Source organism: Lathamus discolor, chromosome 3, assembly GCF_037157495.1.
Source record: "Lathamus discolor isolate bLatDis1 chromosome 3, bLatDis1.hap1, whole genome shotgun sequence".
NCBI lineage: Eukaryota > Metazoa > Chordata > Aves > Psittaciformes > Psittacidae > Lathamus > Lathamus discolor.
In genome coordinates, this window is record NC_088886.1 from 37,870,770 (window position 1) to 37,886,884 (window position 16,115).

Genomic DNA, 16,115 nt, shown 5'->3' on the forward strand with positions numbered 1-16,115 from the left:
GTGGGACGCAAGGAAACCTGACCCTTCACTGGAGAGAGAGAAGAAAAAAAATTTAAGAAAAAAAAAAGAGTAGAGGTCTTTAGTTTCAGAGAACCTGAACCTTTCTGTGTTGGCCTTGGATGAGAGGCTGGTTCTAGCATAATCATCGTGGTTTGTGTCAGTTGGGACATAAAAGAAGAGGAGCATGTATCTGCTGTTAGTCCATTCTGCACTTTGATTCCTGGAATGGATTGTAGGGGAGATTGCACATTTTCTTTTCATAAAAAAAGGCAAAATAATAGCCACAGATTGTTTTTAAATTCAGTGGATTAGGTATGCTATGTAGATTCTGACATCATGGGGAGGATCAGCAGTATCAGCTTTAGCTCAGCTTATGTCAGTATTCCCTGTTCAAAACTCCACATATGGAGCCGAAACAGAGACAAGCCAGTGTCCTTTGCACAGCTGACATCAGTATTACTCTTATAATTTAAATTACAAGAAAATACTCCATCTTCACCATGTATTTTTTCAAAACGATTATGGGATAACCATTTTTAATTTACTTCATTCAGTCCAGCAATAATAACTAGATCTTTTGTATTGAGTCTTGGATCATCAGTATTGTGGATGTGAAAAAGACCCTCCTTGTTCCTGGGACACAGAGTTCTCTGAATCTGCTCATTGAAATAATTTCACCAACATCTCAAATGCCTACTCTACAGTTTCTATTTATGGAAGTCAGACAGTATTCAATGACCATAGTACTTAATCTTTTTTACTACATTGTGCAATCAGAAAAGGGAAGCTTAAGTTATTGCATTTATGTATTTATTTAATATAATGAAGCTTTTATAACTGCTAGTTTTGTTCTTGGTTTTTGTTGAATTAAATGAAAAATCAATTATGACGGAGGAAAAGTATAAACCAAACAGTAATACCACAGTATAATATTGCAGTTAATGTTAGAACAATTCATACAGTCATTCACATAGTCATATTCATACTCTTTTTTTAATTTTCTTTTTAAATTCAGTGTATCTAGGAAATACGTAACAGATACTTTGGTTTTTTTTTTTTTTTTAATTGTTCTATCTTATAAATGGAGAGCTAAATGATTTTTATTACAACATCTTGTGTACATGATAAATGTACCAGACATCTGCAGAGAATATGAATTATTGGAGTGGTCTGAATTATACTGAGAGTTTTCAGAAATAACGGGAAAATAAAACTTTAATTGCTTTATATATTAAAAAAAAAAAAAAGAGAAAAGGTTGTAATCTGGAAACATTTTACAGAGTATTTCAAGTACCTGGAAAAAAGACTTCTGGTTTAAAAAAATAGTTTTGGAAATGTATTCTCTCAGAGCTGCAGTGTATTTGCTGTGCACAAAGCAGCAGCACCAAAGCCACATTCTTTAAGCTCCTTAAACTGGTTCTTAGTTGATGACTTGATGCCCCTTTATTCTGACTGATGGATAGATTCTTGATCTACGGGAAATGACCTTAGAAACAACCTTGTCTTTTTGGGAGGATCCCAATATTCAGTTTTGAAATAGTACTGCTTGAAACTGTTCTCTGACAGATCACATCTGGCCAGCTGTGAAAAATATCTCTCAAATGCAGGACATTTATAGGGCGTTCTCTGAGTGTGCTTGTTACTGTCATTTCTTCTACAACCTCAAGAGCTTACTCATTTGCCATGTAAGGATGTCAGACAGTTAAATAGTGTGCTTCTAATTACTATAGAATGTTTCATACAGAATTCAGGCCATTGAGACAGAAGAATTAAGTTGTGGCCTTTTCTCCAAAAATTGCAATTGCCTTCCCCAACTGCAGATCGTATAGACAGGGAATGGCTTGTCTGTCAGCCAGCCAGGAGGCATGGAAGCTGAAGCCTTAAAACTGAGTGCTTGAAATTGGAAGTTCAGTCAGTGCCGACATTGTCTTTCACTCTCCCTTACACGCGTAGGCAGTATAAGAGTCTTAATGCAGGAGGTAATCTTACATAGTATTCTGCAAATCATTAGCAGAACTGGAAGGTTGAATTTCATCCCATTGTGTTTTCTTACTATTGAATGTTTAAATCTGACACCTTTATTTTACTGTAATTCTAATTTCATGAAGACCTTGTGTGAGAGACTTACTGTTTCTTGAGTTTTATGTGTACTGCAAAAGAAATCAGAATATGAAATGTGTTAGATACATTAGGTGAGCATTTTCTTCCAACTGTCTCCCCTTTAGTATAATATCATGTATCCAAAAGTCACAAGAATCCAATGTCTACATTTAACTTCAGTCATGTTTTTTTCTTACTGATTTGAAGATTTCACATGTATTTGAATGTATAGGTAGTTCTTCAACTGCTAAAAGTTTTTTTAAATATTATATTACATAGCTCTGAGGAGGCAGGAGTTGAGAGTTGCTTCTTGTTTTAAAACCTGATTTAATGCCTTCCTAAAAGTCGTTGAATGGGTTATTTGATTTGTTGTTACCCATAGTCAGGGAAACAGTTATTTGGAGGTTAGGGATGATTCGTATGAACTGTATTTCTGAAATAGAAGAAAAAGAAAACAAGTGTCTTGGTCAGAAAATTCTTCTAGTTTTGATTGACGTATATTATGGTCTGAAAATTCTTCCAGTATTTTACAAGAGTGTATTAATAAGTATCCAGATAAAATGTAGGGAAATCTCATATATAAGGCTGGAGGAATTTAGGGATAAAATTCTTTGCTGGAAGAAATTAAAATATTAAAAAGGAATAAAATTAGATTTAGTATAAATGGAAGCTTCTCTTGTAACTACATTCATGCCATGGATGATCAGAAGGAAAAAAAGCAAATGCTCGGTTTAATACCTCTTCCTTGTTCTTTGCGCTAGGGCAATTTATAAGTTTATTCTTTGCAATGCTAACAGCTTGAAAATATGAGAGGATGTCAAAGGTGAAGAAATCACATGCTGCTTCATTAATGGTCTTCCTCTGCCTTTGCTTCCTCATTGCACTGGAGCAGGCAATTCCATATTGCTGAGTGGGCAGGATGTGGGGCAGTGCGTCCTGGGCAGAGGCAGACAAGGAATTAAAATGTTAGATGCAACTTACAAGTTGTTGCTAGAGAGTATAAAGCTCCTTAGTTATTTTTTATTAAAAGCATCTTGTATGAGCCAGCCCACAATTCATAAACTGCTGTGTAATCTCTGGTATCCTTTGCCAGAGGCTGGCTCGCTGCCTGTCTCCTGGTCCCTGAATCCCTACTGATTTGCAAGGTTTGTAACTGCTGCTTTTACATCTTCCTCCTAGCCAAACAATTTTGGGCCTCCATTTAAAAAGCAGCAAACCAAAGTGAGAACCATATTTTAATAGCCATAGATGATGTAAACCAGTAGTAGAAGATGAAGGAAGATACTGGCCGTAGTACACAGAAATGCATTATTTAGCTCCAAGCAAGCCTTTCCACCTTGCACAATCCAGTTAGTGAATACACAATACAGAAAGTTTTGTCTACTGTTTGAGTTTGTAGCTGCATAGGAAAGCAGGTACACTACTTGCTTTGATAATAGGATTCTGAAATAAAGTTATTTGACATGTTCCTCCACAACGTTAAACTGTGAATGCTCCTCTGTGAGCCCCTCTGAGCTAGTCTAAGGTGAATGCAGTGCACAGAACTGTTGTTTCTAGCTCTCTCCAGAGCTAGATCCAGTGTCACTACTTTGATTGCAGTATTGTTTCAGTCTCTTGCTTTTACTGGAAGCATAGCAACTGAACATTTTTAATACATCCTTACCCTGTACAACAACATAGACTAGAGGAAAAAGGTAGGCAAGGTATCAAGCTGCTTTTTTATGTTAGGAAGAGAACAGTATTCAGGCTTTGCTTTCAGAGCTTGCCTAATCCACCGGTTCCCTTATATTGGAAGCACAGAGAAGCAGCACAAGAGTTTTGCAATTCTCTGTATGCTGGGATAGGAGTACCTTGTTTAAGTAGTCTGATTTTGCCCAGGTCTTGCTCCTTCTGTATTCAGGAACTGCTGTCACTGCACCATAAATTGAATGCGTTACACTTACGACCATAGCCCCTTGCACTGGTATAACCAGTATAATTGGTTCTAAGTACATTTGCTTAATTTTTATATATTAATAGTCTAGATTTATAAAAAGTACACTTTCAATGTATTGTGACTAGATAACTTCTAGTTAATGTACTTTAGGCATTGTGACATTTTTCATTTCTTCCATACCTGATGGCTTTCCTTTTTGTATCCCTGTTTGTTAAGAGTCTGGCTTAAGACGTTTCTTTTGTCAAGCAATACTATAAAGTTAGTTCACTGACATTCTTAAAAAAATGTAAACCTACAAATCTATTTATTATAATGAATCATTTCCAAAAAGTACTAAAAGCATTAACAATTCTTTTCTCTTTTTCTGCAAGTGGTCTTACACTTTAGAGAAGCCAAACACTGGCAGCATATATAATATTGCTTGGTCTATTGATGGCACTCAACTAGCCGGCGCATGTGGTAATGGACATGTCATTTTTGCCCATGTTGTGGAGCAGCGCTGGGAGTGGAAGAACTTTGAAATAACTTTAATTAAGAGGAGAACCATGGAGGTAATCTTTACAGTTCAGAGCTGTGCATTCTCATTATTTGCTCTCTAAGGCTTTTTTTAATACAAAATGACTATTTTTAATCCTTGACATAACATTATGCTTTTTTTTCCCTATATATATATGACTGAAAGCATTTAAGATCATAAAATGGCCAGATTTAGCAAATGGTATAAATAATTATCAGTTGTACAGAAGATCAGATCCATGTAAACCGAACCATAGCAGCAGATGGACCAGGATTACATAACTCAGAAGTACTCTATCCTCTAGAAAAACACAAAGCTCATTTGGAGAGCATGTGAAATTAGCTGTGAGAGGCCACTTACAAGAGAGAACATTTCAAGTGTAATGAAGATGTTTATGCTGAAAACAATACAAATTACATTGGCCAAACCCAAAGCATCATGTTAAATAATATTACAGTAACTGTCAGCAAAGATGAAGCTGCATAACTAGGTGTGGATAATACAGAGGAGCTTACTTTACTTAATTTAAATTCATGAGTTGTTTGAGGCACTGATGCATTTTGTGGTAGCTAATACTTTCGTAAGTTTTACAGTATACCTGTTGCTAATGGGCTATGATGAATGTTGCTGTCTTAGGGCCTTTCCAGATAAATTTGGTTGCTGACTATAACAGTAAAGAGTCGTAATGTGCTTTTCTGCACCACATACTGTATTACAGGCTAGAATCAAATCCTTCAAAGCTGCAGAAATTTGTCATATATCATATAATATACATCAGGTACCTGCACAGTGCTTCCAGCTGAGTACTGAGCAATAGGCATTGACCCCAGTGGGAGCTGCCAAGTTTCAGCACTGCTGGAAATGAAACAGTCCCCTAGAAGTGGTTTCTGGAGCTTAAGTTTAGGATTCTTCTTTTGAAAGATCTTGGCCTGAATCCACATTTAGGTTACCAAATATCTGGGAATTAATACAAAAATATGAATTTTTACCTTCTAATTCGCCCTCTGTGTTCCCAGACACTGACTCACAGCATTCAGTCTCTGAACACAGGGATAATATAAGATTTCCATTCTTACAAATTTTCCAGATTACACATTCGGTATTGGATACTTGGCCAATATTTTAAATATCCAAGTCAAGTTCTTAAATTCCTAATTAGGCCCTTAAATGGCTTTTTGGGTCTTGATTCTTTTAATCTTGAATATGTAACTGGGAAAAGTTGTAACAACAGAAATGCTGTATTGCAATTTGGTCCAGTGGGTGGGTTAACATGAGTCAGTGTCTGGGAACACAGAAGACAAATTAGCAGGTAGAAATTCGTATTTCTTCTTTCATTCCCAGACATCGACTCGTAAGAGATGGGCTCTGTGAATAATCTCCAGGGTGTTTGAATATGCAAACAACTGAGGAAGTACAGCTGACCCTTATTCAGGACTAATTTTTTATTTTATTATTTTATAATAAGTGTTTATAAATAAAAATAGTGTAGGAAAATATTACATACAAAATTGTTCAGGATGCATTCCTTTTTTCTGAGTGCTACAATATCTAAGTTAATTATGGACATACTGCTGCAGTGGACATAGCAATTAATATGTCTTTGGAAATAGTTTCTAGGCTTTCATAATAATTGAGTTCAGTCCTTGTTTTGCAATTGGTTGCATAATGGAGAAAATGGAAAAGAAGCTAACACCTTCAGAATGGTGACATCTTAAAAAAACTCCAACCACAAACCCAAAGAAATAAACCCCAAATAAACAACCAACTAACTTCCCTGTTATACAGTATCTCCTTAGAGTTCAGCTGCCTAAAATCTTTGAGCTCAAAAAAACTTTGTCTGTTACAGGCAGACTGTGATTTTCTTGAAACATTATTTGAGTAAATTTTCACGGTAATGGCAAAGGCACAGCCTGTTCACCAAGGCCATCTCAAAAATTTCCCTTACTTCAGAGTGTGGTACCATTAAAATATGTGCTAGAGTTACTCAACATCTAGACAATGTATCTGTCTAGTCCTTAGATGTTGCTGAATTGTTTTGATGGGATCACTGAAATACTATATTTCAAATATTTAGATAGTAAGCAACTGAACACTGAGTCTTAAAATGGGAATTTTCACACTTCCTGATCTCAGATGGTTTTCTCAACTGCATGTGTAATATTCTGCTTATACCTTATGTATTCCAAATACATATTAATTACTGCTTTCTTTTGAGGAACTCCATCCAGCTCTTCATGGTTTATTCAGAGTTTATAGAACCTTTGAGATTTCACCACTGCTGTGAAAGTGGCTGTTCCTACATAGATATGTTCTGCTAATGACATGGTAGTACCAGCATGTACTTTTAATAAGACAGAAAATGGTATTTCACTAGTTAGTTTTCAATTACTGTCATTTTATTCAGCCACAATTTTCTTTTGATTAGGTGCACAATGTCATTAATGATGCAGTAGATCTATTGGAATTTCGTGACAGAGTTATTAAGGCCTCTTTGAACTATGGGCATTTGGTTGTTTCAACTTCTCTTCAGTGTTACGTGTTTTCGTAAGTAAAATAAATTCATGAACCTGTCTCAAGTTTAACAGTTGTAAGGAGTAGCAGAAACATTATTTAGAGTACAGTAGTATATTTTTTAAATTTTTTAATTTTTAACTAATTGAAATACTCTATGGAACCTAGCATCATCTACAACAAACTGTGTTGGAGTATAGTTGCCCTCACCCTGTCATCCTTTCAGCTTCTTGCTGGTGCTATGACTGCCTGTTCATTTGGCTACAAAAATTTGGCAGCCTTTCTTTTCATATAGAGGCAGCAGGAATAGTGACTGGATGTATCTGTGCCTCCGTCTAGGGACTCCTTTTTTTCAGTATTGGTTCTGGCAAGCAATTATTTTGGAACAGAATAGGAAGGATTCAATCCTGCATCACGTTTTAAGAACATGATACCTTTTCATATGCTGATATTTAAACGTTACTCCTAAAGTCGTTTACCTCTTCAGTGTCATGACTAATGCTAAACAATAACACAGGCTGTAATAGGGCACACAGGAGAGGGGCTCTTTCCTACCTCCAGATGACTGTAAAAGAGTTGAACCACAATTCAGAAATATTTAAAAAACACACTTGTAAGTATGATTTCGCTGCTTACTAAGACTTCTAGGTTAGCTGCTGGTAGTGTGAAGGGATGCAAACATGAAAGCAGAAGTGTTACTGGCTCATGCTGCATAGTTGTCAGTGTTGCTTGGCTTCCCAAATGCTATTTTCCTTTTGAAGACCTCCCTTTTTAGGAATGTTAGATGATTAAAATGTGTATGTTTTACTTAGCAAATTCAACTTTGTATTTTCAATAATATGTGAAGTTGGATGGTCTTAATGAATGATGAGTTTATTTTTTCAGTGTAAAGAACTGGAATACACCACTGATCTTTGACCTGAAGGAAGGAACGGTTAGTTTGATTCTACAAGCAGAAAGGTAGCTAAATTATTGTAATGCTCGCTATTAGATGTGCCTGTGTCTTTCCTCAAACTTTGCTCTATAACATAAGCACATATTGAAATACTAGAAATAGATGAAAAGTATACCGTATTTTAAGTAGCATGTGAAAGCTTAGCTGGTGTATTTGTCATAGGTCTGTGATGTTGGTAATGAATCTTCCATATGTTATGTATGTTTATATTCTCATTTATAGAAGAAAGTATATTTTCTGACATCTGGGGGGGGGGGGGTTATGTTCTATATTACTTTTTTAGCTGGAATATATTTTATATAAATTATCTTTTATCTCCAGTTTTTATTAAAAACATGCCAGGTATGCCAGATAAAAAGAGAAATTTTTTTTCCTTACATATTTGTATTTATATTTGTAAGAAATTACTATTTTTTCTCAGTTTAAGAAAACTTTAATCTGTAATTCCTGAAAATCCTTAGTCAAAGAGATCTTTAGGTGTGCTTTTATAGAAAGTCTTTCAAAGCACTAAGAATAAGAGCAGAAGTAAAAACTCTTGAGTTTTTGTTATAGTATTAATTCTCATGGACAAATACTGTTGGACAACTATTTCAGCAAATTGCAGGACAGTGCTCACTGCATTTTTGAGTCAAACACTTGTGTCCTAGCCTGCAGAAATATTGCAGTGGAGAACAAGTAAACAAGTGGGCAGGGTTTTGAAGATCAGCTTCTTGAGTTGGAATTTTGCACTGCCAGTTAAAAGGAAATTGTGAAAACCTGGCACATATTCTTCAGCAGTGCAGGTGATCCATAGAATTGAAGCTATGGTTTTGGTGAAACCAGTCAACCTCCACAGTTACATGTACGGACAGTGGTTTGTTAAAAGCGTCTTCTATTTGCTTTATGTTATAGTGTAGACATACTAAGGAAAATAATGCAGGTAATACTATTTCAAAGCTAGCTATAACCATTAAAGTTGTTTCTCACATATATATACACACAGAGTGTTGTCTCATGGGGTGATGTGTGAGGAGAACTGTCTGCAGCTTTATTCTTTGTCATCAGGAGTTAAAAGATTTAAATTATATAATGCCTATAACAGATGAAATCATAGTGATTCCAGATAGTAAGTATTTCTCATAGAAAAAGACCATGTTCACATTAAAACGGAAATCTTCCATAAAAAGCTTTTAGTATATCAGGTTTGAAACATAAGGCTTAGAAGTTATGTAGTTTAACTCAAAGCAGTTGCAGGATATTAGACAGTTGCCTTCTACTTGTTGAAACTGTCATCATGCTCTTCTGTATTACTTAATGATTTACCTTTTTGTTGGGGTTTTATTTGTAGGCATTTTCTTCTTGTAGATGGTGGAGGACTTTATTTATATTCGTATGAAGGAAGATTAATTTCCTCTCCAAAATATCCAGGAATGAGAACAGACATTTTAAATGCCCAGACAGTATCTCTGAGTAATGATACTCTAGCAGTAAAAGACAAAGCTGATGAAAAGGGTAAGTTCTCTGTTCTGATAGTTTCATGTTTACTAATAATTCAATATGAGATTTTCAGCATCTTCATATGTAACTTTACTTAGCATAGTAATGCTGAAAAAAAGCATAAAGCATAAACAATTTATCTGTGATAAAAATTAAAGATAATAGTTATAAAAATGAATTAAAATGGTAAGTCTTGCTTAACAGTGATTAAAAAACTGATTGATATGTCTGTGAATTTCCAGTAGTGTGTAATGCATCAAAGAACAGTGGAATGTTTGCAGTAAATACTTCAACAGTAGGTTTTCGCTCTCTGATGTGATTTTTCTGAAGAAGTATTTCAGCAACTTTTTCTGCTTGACTCCTGCTCTGAGAAACTTCCAATACAATAATAGTGATTAATTTTACTTTTCAGATGTTCTTTAGCTTTTTGGGGGGCTGTATTTTTACAGTATGGAAGTTTTATATGCAGCTGATATGACTGTAGTTAGGAGTCTGCAATGTTCTGTCTCAGTGTTGTGTTCTTGAACATTTTTGTTCTTGAATTTTGTGTTTTGGCATCAGAAGCCTGTAATTCTAAAACACAACATGGCCAAATGAGCTTCAGGTAAGTTTTGGCATTAATAAGTGGTACAGGAATATTTTTTTGTCAGCTTTTTTCCTTTTCTCTATGCCTTGAGGCAAATGTGTAGGTTTGCTAGTGCAACAATTTAAAGTGTCTGGAAGAGACAGACGCTTCCATTGCTGGAAAACCCATGGCATTATGACTTTTGACTCCCTAGCTGTGCCATTTATAGGCTGTAGAGATACGACAGTGCAAGGCGGCAGTGCTATCTATAGCTGCATTTCTCCTGCGATACGGCCAGTAACAGGATTACTGGTGGGAGCAACTGTTTGTGGGAGGTGCTGTTATTGCAGAGTGAAACAGTGAAAACTTCCTGCCTGTGGTTCCAACTGACACTAACTCAATCTACTGTCTATCTATAACTGCTATCCTAGACTTAACGATTAGATTTTAAACATTCAGAATTTTAGAATACTTTGTTTTGCAGCAAAGAACCTCCATATTTATCTACTTTTTGCTATAGAGAAAAACCTTTCAGTGTGAAGTACAAAAGAAGATCGCTGGCAGGGACTTAGTCCTTTAGCACTGATTACATAGCTGTATTCTCAGCATTTAACCTGCAAGGTAAACTACTTGGTGGATGACCAAACCTTTCTAATGATCCATTAAAATACTCCTGCCCAAGCAAGTGAAAAATGAGGTGGGGTTTTTCTCACTTCCATATTACAAAGCTTTTTTGCTATTCCATACAACTTTAATTTTTTTTTTCTTGTATATCCTTATCTTCTGTGTGAGGATACTTTCTTTTATTCTTAATATTTTTTTAAGGCCGTATGTATTTTTAAAATCATTGTTTAGAAGTAGTAATATAACTGTAATGTATATTTTATTGTTAAGGAAAATTATTTCAGAAAAATATTATTCTCAAGCACCAAGACATAAAAGCTGTGTAATAACTAGAATGGATTTTAATCAGCAAAAACATATTTCAATGTAAATTACTGAGCAAAAAAGCACAATAGTTTACAAAGGAAGGTTAAGTGATAAATTGTATTTTATTTCTGATTGTGTTTTACTCTATGTGTCTATATTACAGAAGTGTGGTATGTATATTACTTAATACACATAATACAGAGACTTTGTTTTATTGTCATATAGACACCTTGAGGCAGTCACAATAAAAGCAATAGAAGTATTTTAAATTAAGGTTATAGAGAAAATCCGTGTTAACTGCAGTCTATGTGCATGCATATTTAAGATTGTGATGATAAACTCACTCGCTTGCCCCCTTCTCCTGCCCATTTTCCTGAACAGACTGAAAAGCATCTCCATCTCCTAACCATTCCTATGAGTGTCCTAAAAAAAACATGTCAGCTGGTTTTATATGCAGGCTAATCTTCACCAAGCCTGTGATTTAGAGAGGCAGGGTTTCTGGCTATGTTTTCCAGATGAGCTCTCCAAATGATCCTGTTGACAGCAGCTTCCATCAGGGCAATGAATAGCGGTGGGGTTCTGGGTTTTTTTAGATGTGAGGCCCACTAAAAGTGATAAAATACCTTATAATGTGCCAGCACATGGCAAAAAAGAAGCTTGGCAAAGGAAACTGTGGCTTATCTATGCCTGTTTATTCTTCTCAACTTGAACCAGCAGAAGCATTTTTTTCTTTGCCTTATTTTGAGGGCATAATGTGCTTCATTATAGATGTATCTATAATAACTCAGTTTGATACAGGAAGCAGTTTATGTGTTGTGGTGTGGAACTCTCTACAAGCTAATTTACTGTTGAAACAGGGAGATGTATGACTTGCTGTGCTTCAGTGTTGTTACCTGGATATTCTTCCTCTTTTATTAAAAAAAAAAAGATTGGTGCCTCTGTGCTTACAGGCCTTCAGTCTCTAATGAAGATGAAGAGGGAGGTGAGCCTGTTCTCAAAAGGGGTCTGGTGATGCTACGAGTGGTTATTCCATGATGATAGAACATGTGTTTAAAGACATGCAGTAGCTGTTCTCTTTCTCTGAATGTTCAAAGTGAGAGAATGCCCTTTGTTTATATCTTTAATTTATACATTTAAAAAAGAGATATATTTTAGGTTCTAAATGATTGTAAAGTGATGCGGAGTTTTCCAGATTTGGGGGAGGGGTGGGAAGACGCCAGAACAAAACAGAAACCAAAACAAAACCTAACACCAAAATTATTTTCTGAAATACCTTAATAAACATTGTAGATCAATGAAAAATTTTGCTTGTCAATTAGGTACAGTGGTTTTCTTTAAAACTCTTGTAATCTTACTTCCTACAGCTAGTATAGTAGCAGTAAAATTGGCTTGTATAATTAGATCAAAATAAATTTCATGCAGGGAGCCGTGCATAAAAGTGAGAAAAATAACACTTCTCAGGAATAACTAGTTTTCTTTCATATATTTAGCCTGCTGCCAAGACCAACACGTGTGCAAAACACTTTCTTTTCTTCCTCTGCAAACTCAACCAATGCTTTCTGAACAGCTGCCTTTACAGGTTTGTTGGGTTTTGTTGGTTTGTTTGGGTTTTTTTTTTGACCTCAAACCAACATCCTGCATCCTGGTGAAAGATGCACAGCAGCATTAACATGTTAACATTGCCATCCTTTGGAATGATGGTGTATATTCATCCTGTATTGTATACTTACAGGTAATGTGTTGAAACCAAAGGTGAGAAGCATTATTGAACAGCTGAAATGTTTCTGTCACATCAGTGTTTTCTAGGAGCTAACACGGAATCATATGCTTTAAGTTACAGCTGATGTTCCTCATAATGTTACTGTTTTCTCTAGGTTTAGATACCTACATCTGTCTGAATTTGTATATTATTCACAGACTATATATAAAGTATGTATGGATGTGTGTGCATCACATGTGTGTGTATGTATACATATAGACTGAAACAAAGAGAAACTATTTTTAGACAAGTTGCAAATTTGAGTCTTTACTGGATATTCCAGAAATACAGGTGATGATGGGTTTGGCGGTGTTGAGAAGATTTTTTTTCTGAGGGTGAGACAGGGAAAGAGTGAAACAAATACAAAACCAAGATAATAAAATTCAAGTATATCTAGGTAAAGTAGATAGTTTTTGAGGAAGCCAGTTATAAATGTATTAATGACAAGCAGAAATCCTAAACTGCCCTGGAAGAAAATATGCCTTGGGATCACTGAATTAAAAATAAAAAATTGAGCAATTATTAACAAAATACAGAATTCTTCTGAAGAATGTTTTTCTCAGTAGATCAAAGGACATCTTTCTATATATTTGATTCTAATTCCTGTAGGAAAATATATCAGTCAGTGGTATTGGTTCCTAAACTTACATGCTTAAGTTGTGGGTTAAGATTGAGTAAATCTGTCAGCCTTGGTAACGTTAATTTATTCAGAATGCAGAGTAAAGACTTGCATCAGATAGAATTTAGTGTCATTTCTGTAAATAACCATTTGAGCTATGACAGGAAGTAGAACCTTAGTTTTCTTAATTCTTTCAGTCCATAGTGTTGTATTTCAATGGCTATCTATGCTCTGAATATATTAGAGGATTTTTTCAGATCAGTCTGATTGCAAAATGAGACTATTCCTAAGCTCAGCAGACTATGGTGGTTACATTTTCCCCAAAGTAAGATTCTTTTTTCACCAGAGTATGAAAGTTACTGGTAAATCTAGCACACACTTGCGGTAAATGATGCTCTATAAAAGAAAAGAACTGCTTGAAAAAAATCTGTTAAGAACTGTTGCTTTTAACTAATAAACCATATAATTTTTCTTTCTTTAGTTATCTACATATTTGAAGCTTTATCTGGAAAGCCATTCGGTGATGGAAAGCCTCTAACCCATAAGGTGAGATGAAGGATATAATGTGTCTTTCTAATTATTTTTTGAAATTAAGAATCAATAGTGGGCTTCCCCAGTAATAGGTCTTATAAGCTATTAAAGGTTTACAGTCTGAATAGAAAGGAGCTTGAAAACTCTAACTCTTATATAATAACAAAAATCAGATTCTTCATGCAGCATTGATGTACAAAGGGACATGCTATAAGTTGTGTTCAGTTACTGGCATGTTTCCCATGCACATAAGAGTTTGAAACTACAGGTAAATTGTTTTGTTATGCAGTAAAACTGATCAACTGAATTTCCTTTGCATGTACTCCAACTTTATCAGTGCTGACCTGTTGTCAATACTGAAGAAAAGAAAAAGAACATCAGGGATGTCTGTCTTCAGTCCGAGCTTTTACAGATTTTACTTAAAATAAAAATTATTGCCTGAACTGCATTTTACTTTTCTTCACTCTCCTTCTATACAAAAAAAGCAAAATTAGTCAGCATTTTTTTAAGAGGAAACATCTTTTAGGCAGCTTCTGCTTTGAGAATGCCACCTGTGTTTCTGTAGTTTTGTAGCAAATTCCTAACTTGCTAACTCTGTTGCAGTTTTGGTTTAATCTGCATGAAATTCAATTTACAGAATGCCTCATACAAACAGAGAAGACACACTGTCTTCATGGTCCAGTTTTTCAAGGGTTTTGTGCCTTAGTTTTTAGTAAAGCATTAATTTATTTGAATATCATATGCTTGCTGTGATATGAATATTCAAACTGAAAATCAGATATTTTCTTTTTCCTTTTCAGACAGAAATTGTAGAGATAGCTTTAGACCAGAAAGGACTTACAAGTGAAAGAAAAATAGCTTTTATTGATAAGAACAGAGATCTTTACATTACTTCAGTTAAGCGGTTTGGAAAAGAACAGAAGATTGTCAAAATAGGTAAGAAAAAGTCAAAATAATGTTTAAGTACAAGCTGTCAGGAAAACAGATTTTTATTTAGTAAGGGAGACAAAATTTTGATTTTAATAACGAAATTGGACTTGATGAAACATTAGAAGTAGTACTGTGGCTTTCGTAAGATAGTGATAGAAACCACTTTAGTACATTTTATCTAAATCCTAACAATTTTTATATCAGTTATGTGTAAAGTGCTGGTCATTACATTCCAGAGCAAGCAGCTAAAAGGATATGGGAGAAGGATGTATTCCTCAGAATTATTCAATACAGAATCTTTCAGTCATTTTTCTTGCAAATGCAGAACTCTGAAGTTCATAATATTTTTAATTAAAAGTTGAAATGCCATAAACAGGTGCATGATCCAGTAAGTGCAAAGGTGCAGTCTGACCACTGAGTTAATTTTTATTTCAAGTCTTACAATTCAGTGCAAAAAAACTTTATTATGAAAAGAACTTTCAGAAAGTGAATTTGGCTGAAGGTTTGTAAGAGGTTACCTTACAAGCTACGTGGTGAAAAACAGTCCTTATAAAAGGAACTAAAACCAACCAATAATTATACTTTTAGTACAGTATGAGAAGTGTCCCTTCATTTTGAATTTTCTTGTGGAAATGCATATTATTGTGTTATCTTTAAGGGACGATGGTTCAAACTTTGGCTTGGAATGACACATCTAACATTCTTTGTGGGATTCAAGATACCCGTTTTACAGTCTGGTACTACCCCAACACAGTCTATGTAGATAAAGATCTTCTGCCAAAAACTCTGTATGAAAATGAGGCAAGGTAATATATCCTTTTTGATCAAAGTCGTAGTAGTATATATTTTAACTTTTTTACTCATTCTCTAAAAAATTATGTTAATTTTGGCAGTTAAAGTAGAAACTAGTGTGCAGCTTTTAAAATTCTTTTTATATTGCTACTTATGATTAGGAAATGAGGAAAACATGTTTTATAGGGTATATCATAAAGTTTGGAGTTGAAATGATGAGGCACAGTTTAAGAGTACAATAACATCTTGATGCAAAAGCAAAAATAATCATGTCTCATGAAATATTGCTTTAGTAGTTTGTATAAAAAATAGAAAAGATCTGTTTAAATTGTCTGTTGGAAATTAAAAGTATTGAGATACTGGGTCACAGATAATACTATTTCCAGTTCAGCATGTTTACTTCAGCCTGTATGCATTGTGAAATTCTTCATAAAGGCTACCTGAATTAATTATATCCTCGTAAGAGTGATGAGAGACCAAGTATTTTTTTACTG

At 34.8% G+C, this 16,115-nt stretch overlaps 1 protein-coding gene across 5 annotated transcripts in view; it reads left to right on the forward strand.

The window, feature by feature from the left end:
* Window positions 1-16,115, forward strand: part of IFT80 (intraflagellar transport 80) — a 53,675-nt gene that overhangs the window by 29,467 nt on the left and 8,093 nt on the right. For all 5 annotated transcript variants that reach the window (XM_065674674.1, XM_065674671.1, XM_065674675.1 and 2 more), the window contains 7 exons: window positions 4,408-4,587; window positions 6,979-7,097; window positions 7,950-8,024; window positions 9,347-9,510; window positions 13,850-13,914; window positions 14,700-14,835; window positions 15,488-15,635. In XM_065674674.1, the coding sequence (XP_065530746.1) occupies window positions 4,408-4,587; window positions 6,979-7,097; window positions 7,950-8,024; window positions 9,347-9,510; window positions 13,850-13,914; window positions 14,700-14,835; window positions 15,488-15,635 (887 nt within the window). The remainder of the gene's footprint in view (window positions 1-4,407; window positions 4,588-6,978; window positions 7,098-7,949; window positions 8,025-9,346; window positions 9,511-13,849; window positions 13,915-14,699; window positions 14,836-15,487; window positions 15,636-16,115) is intronic.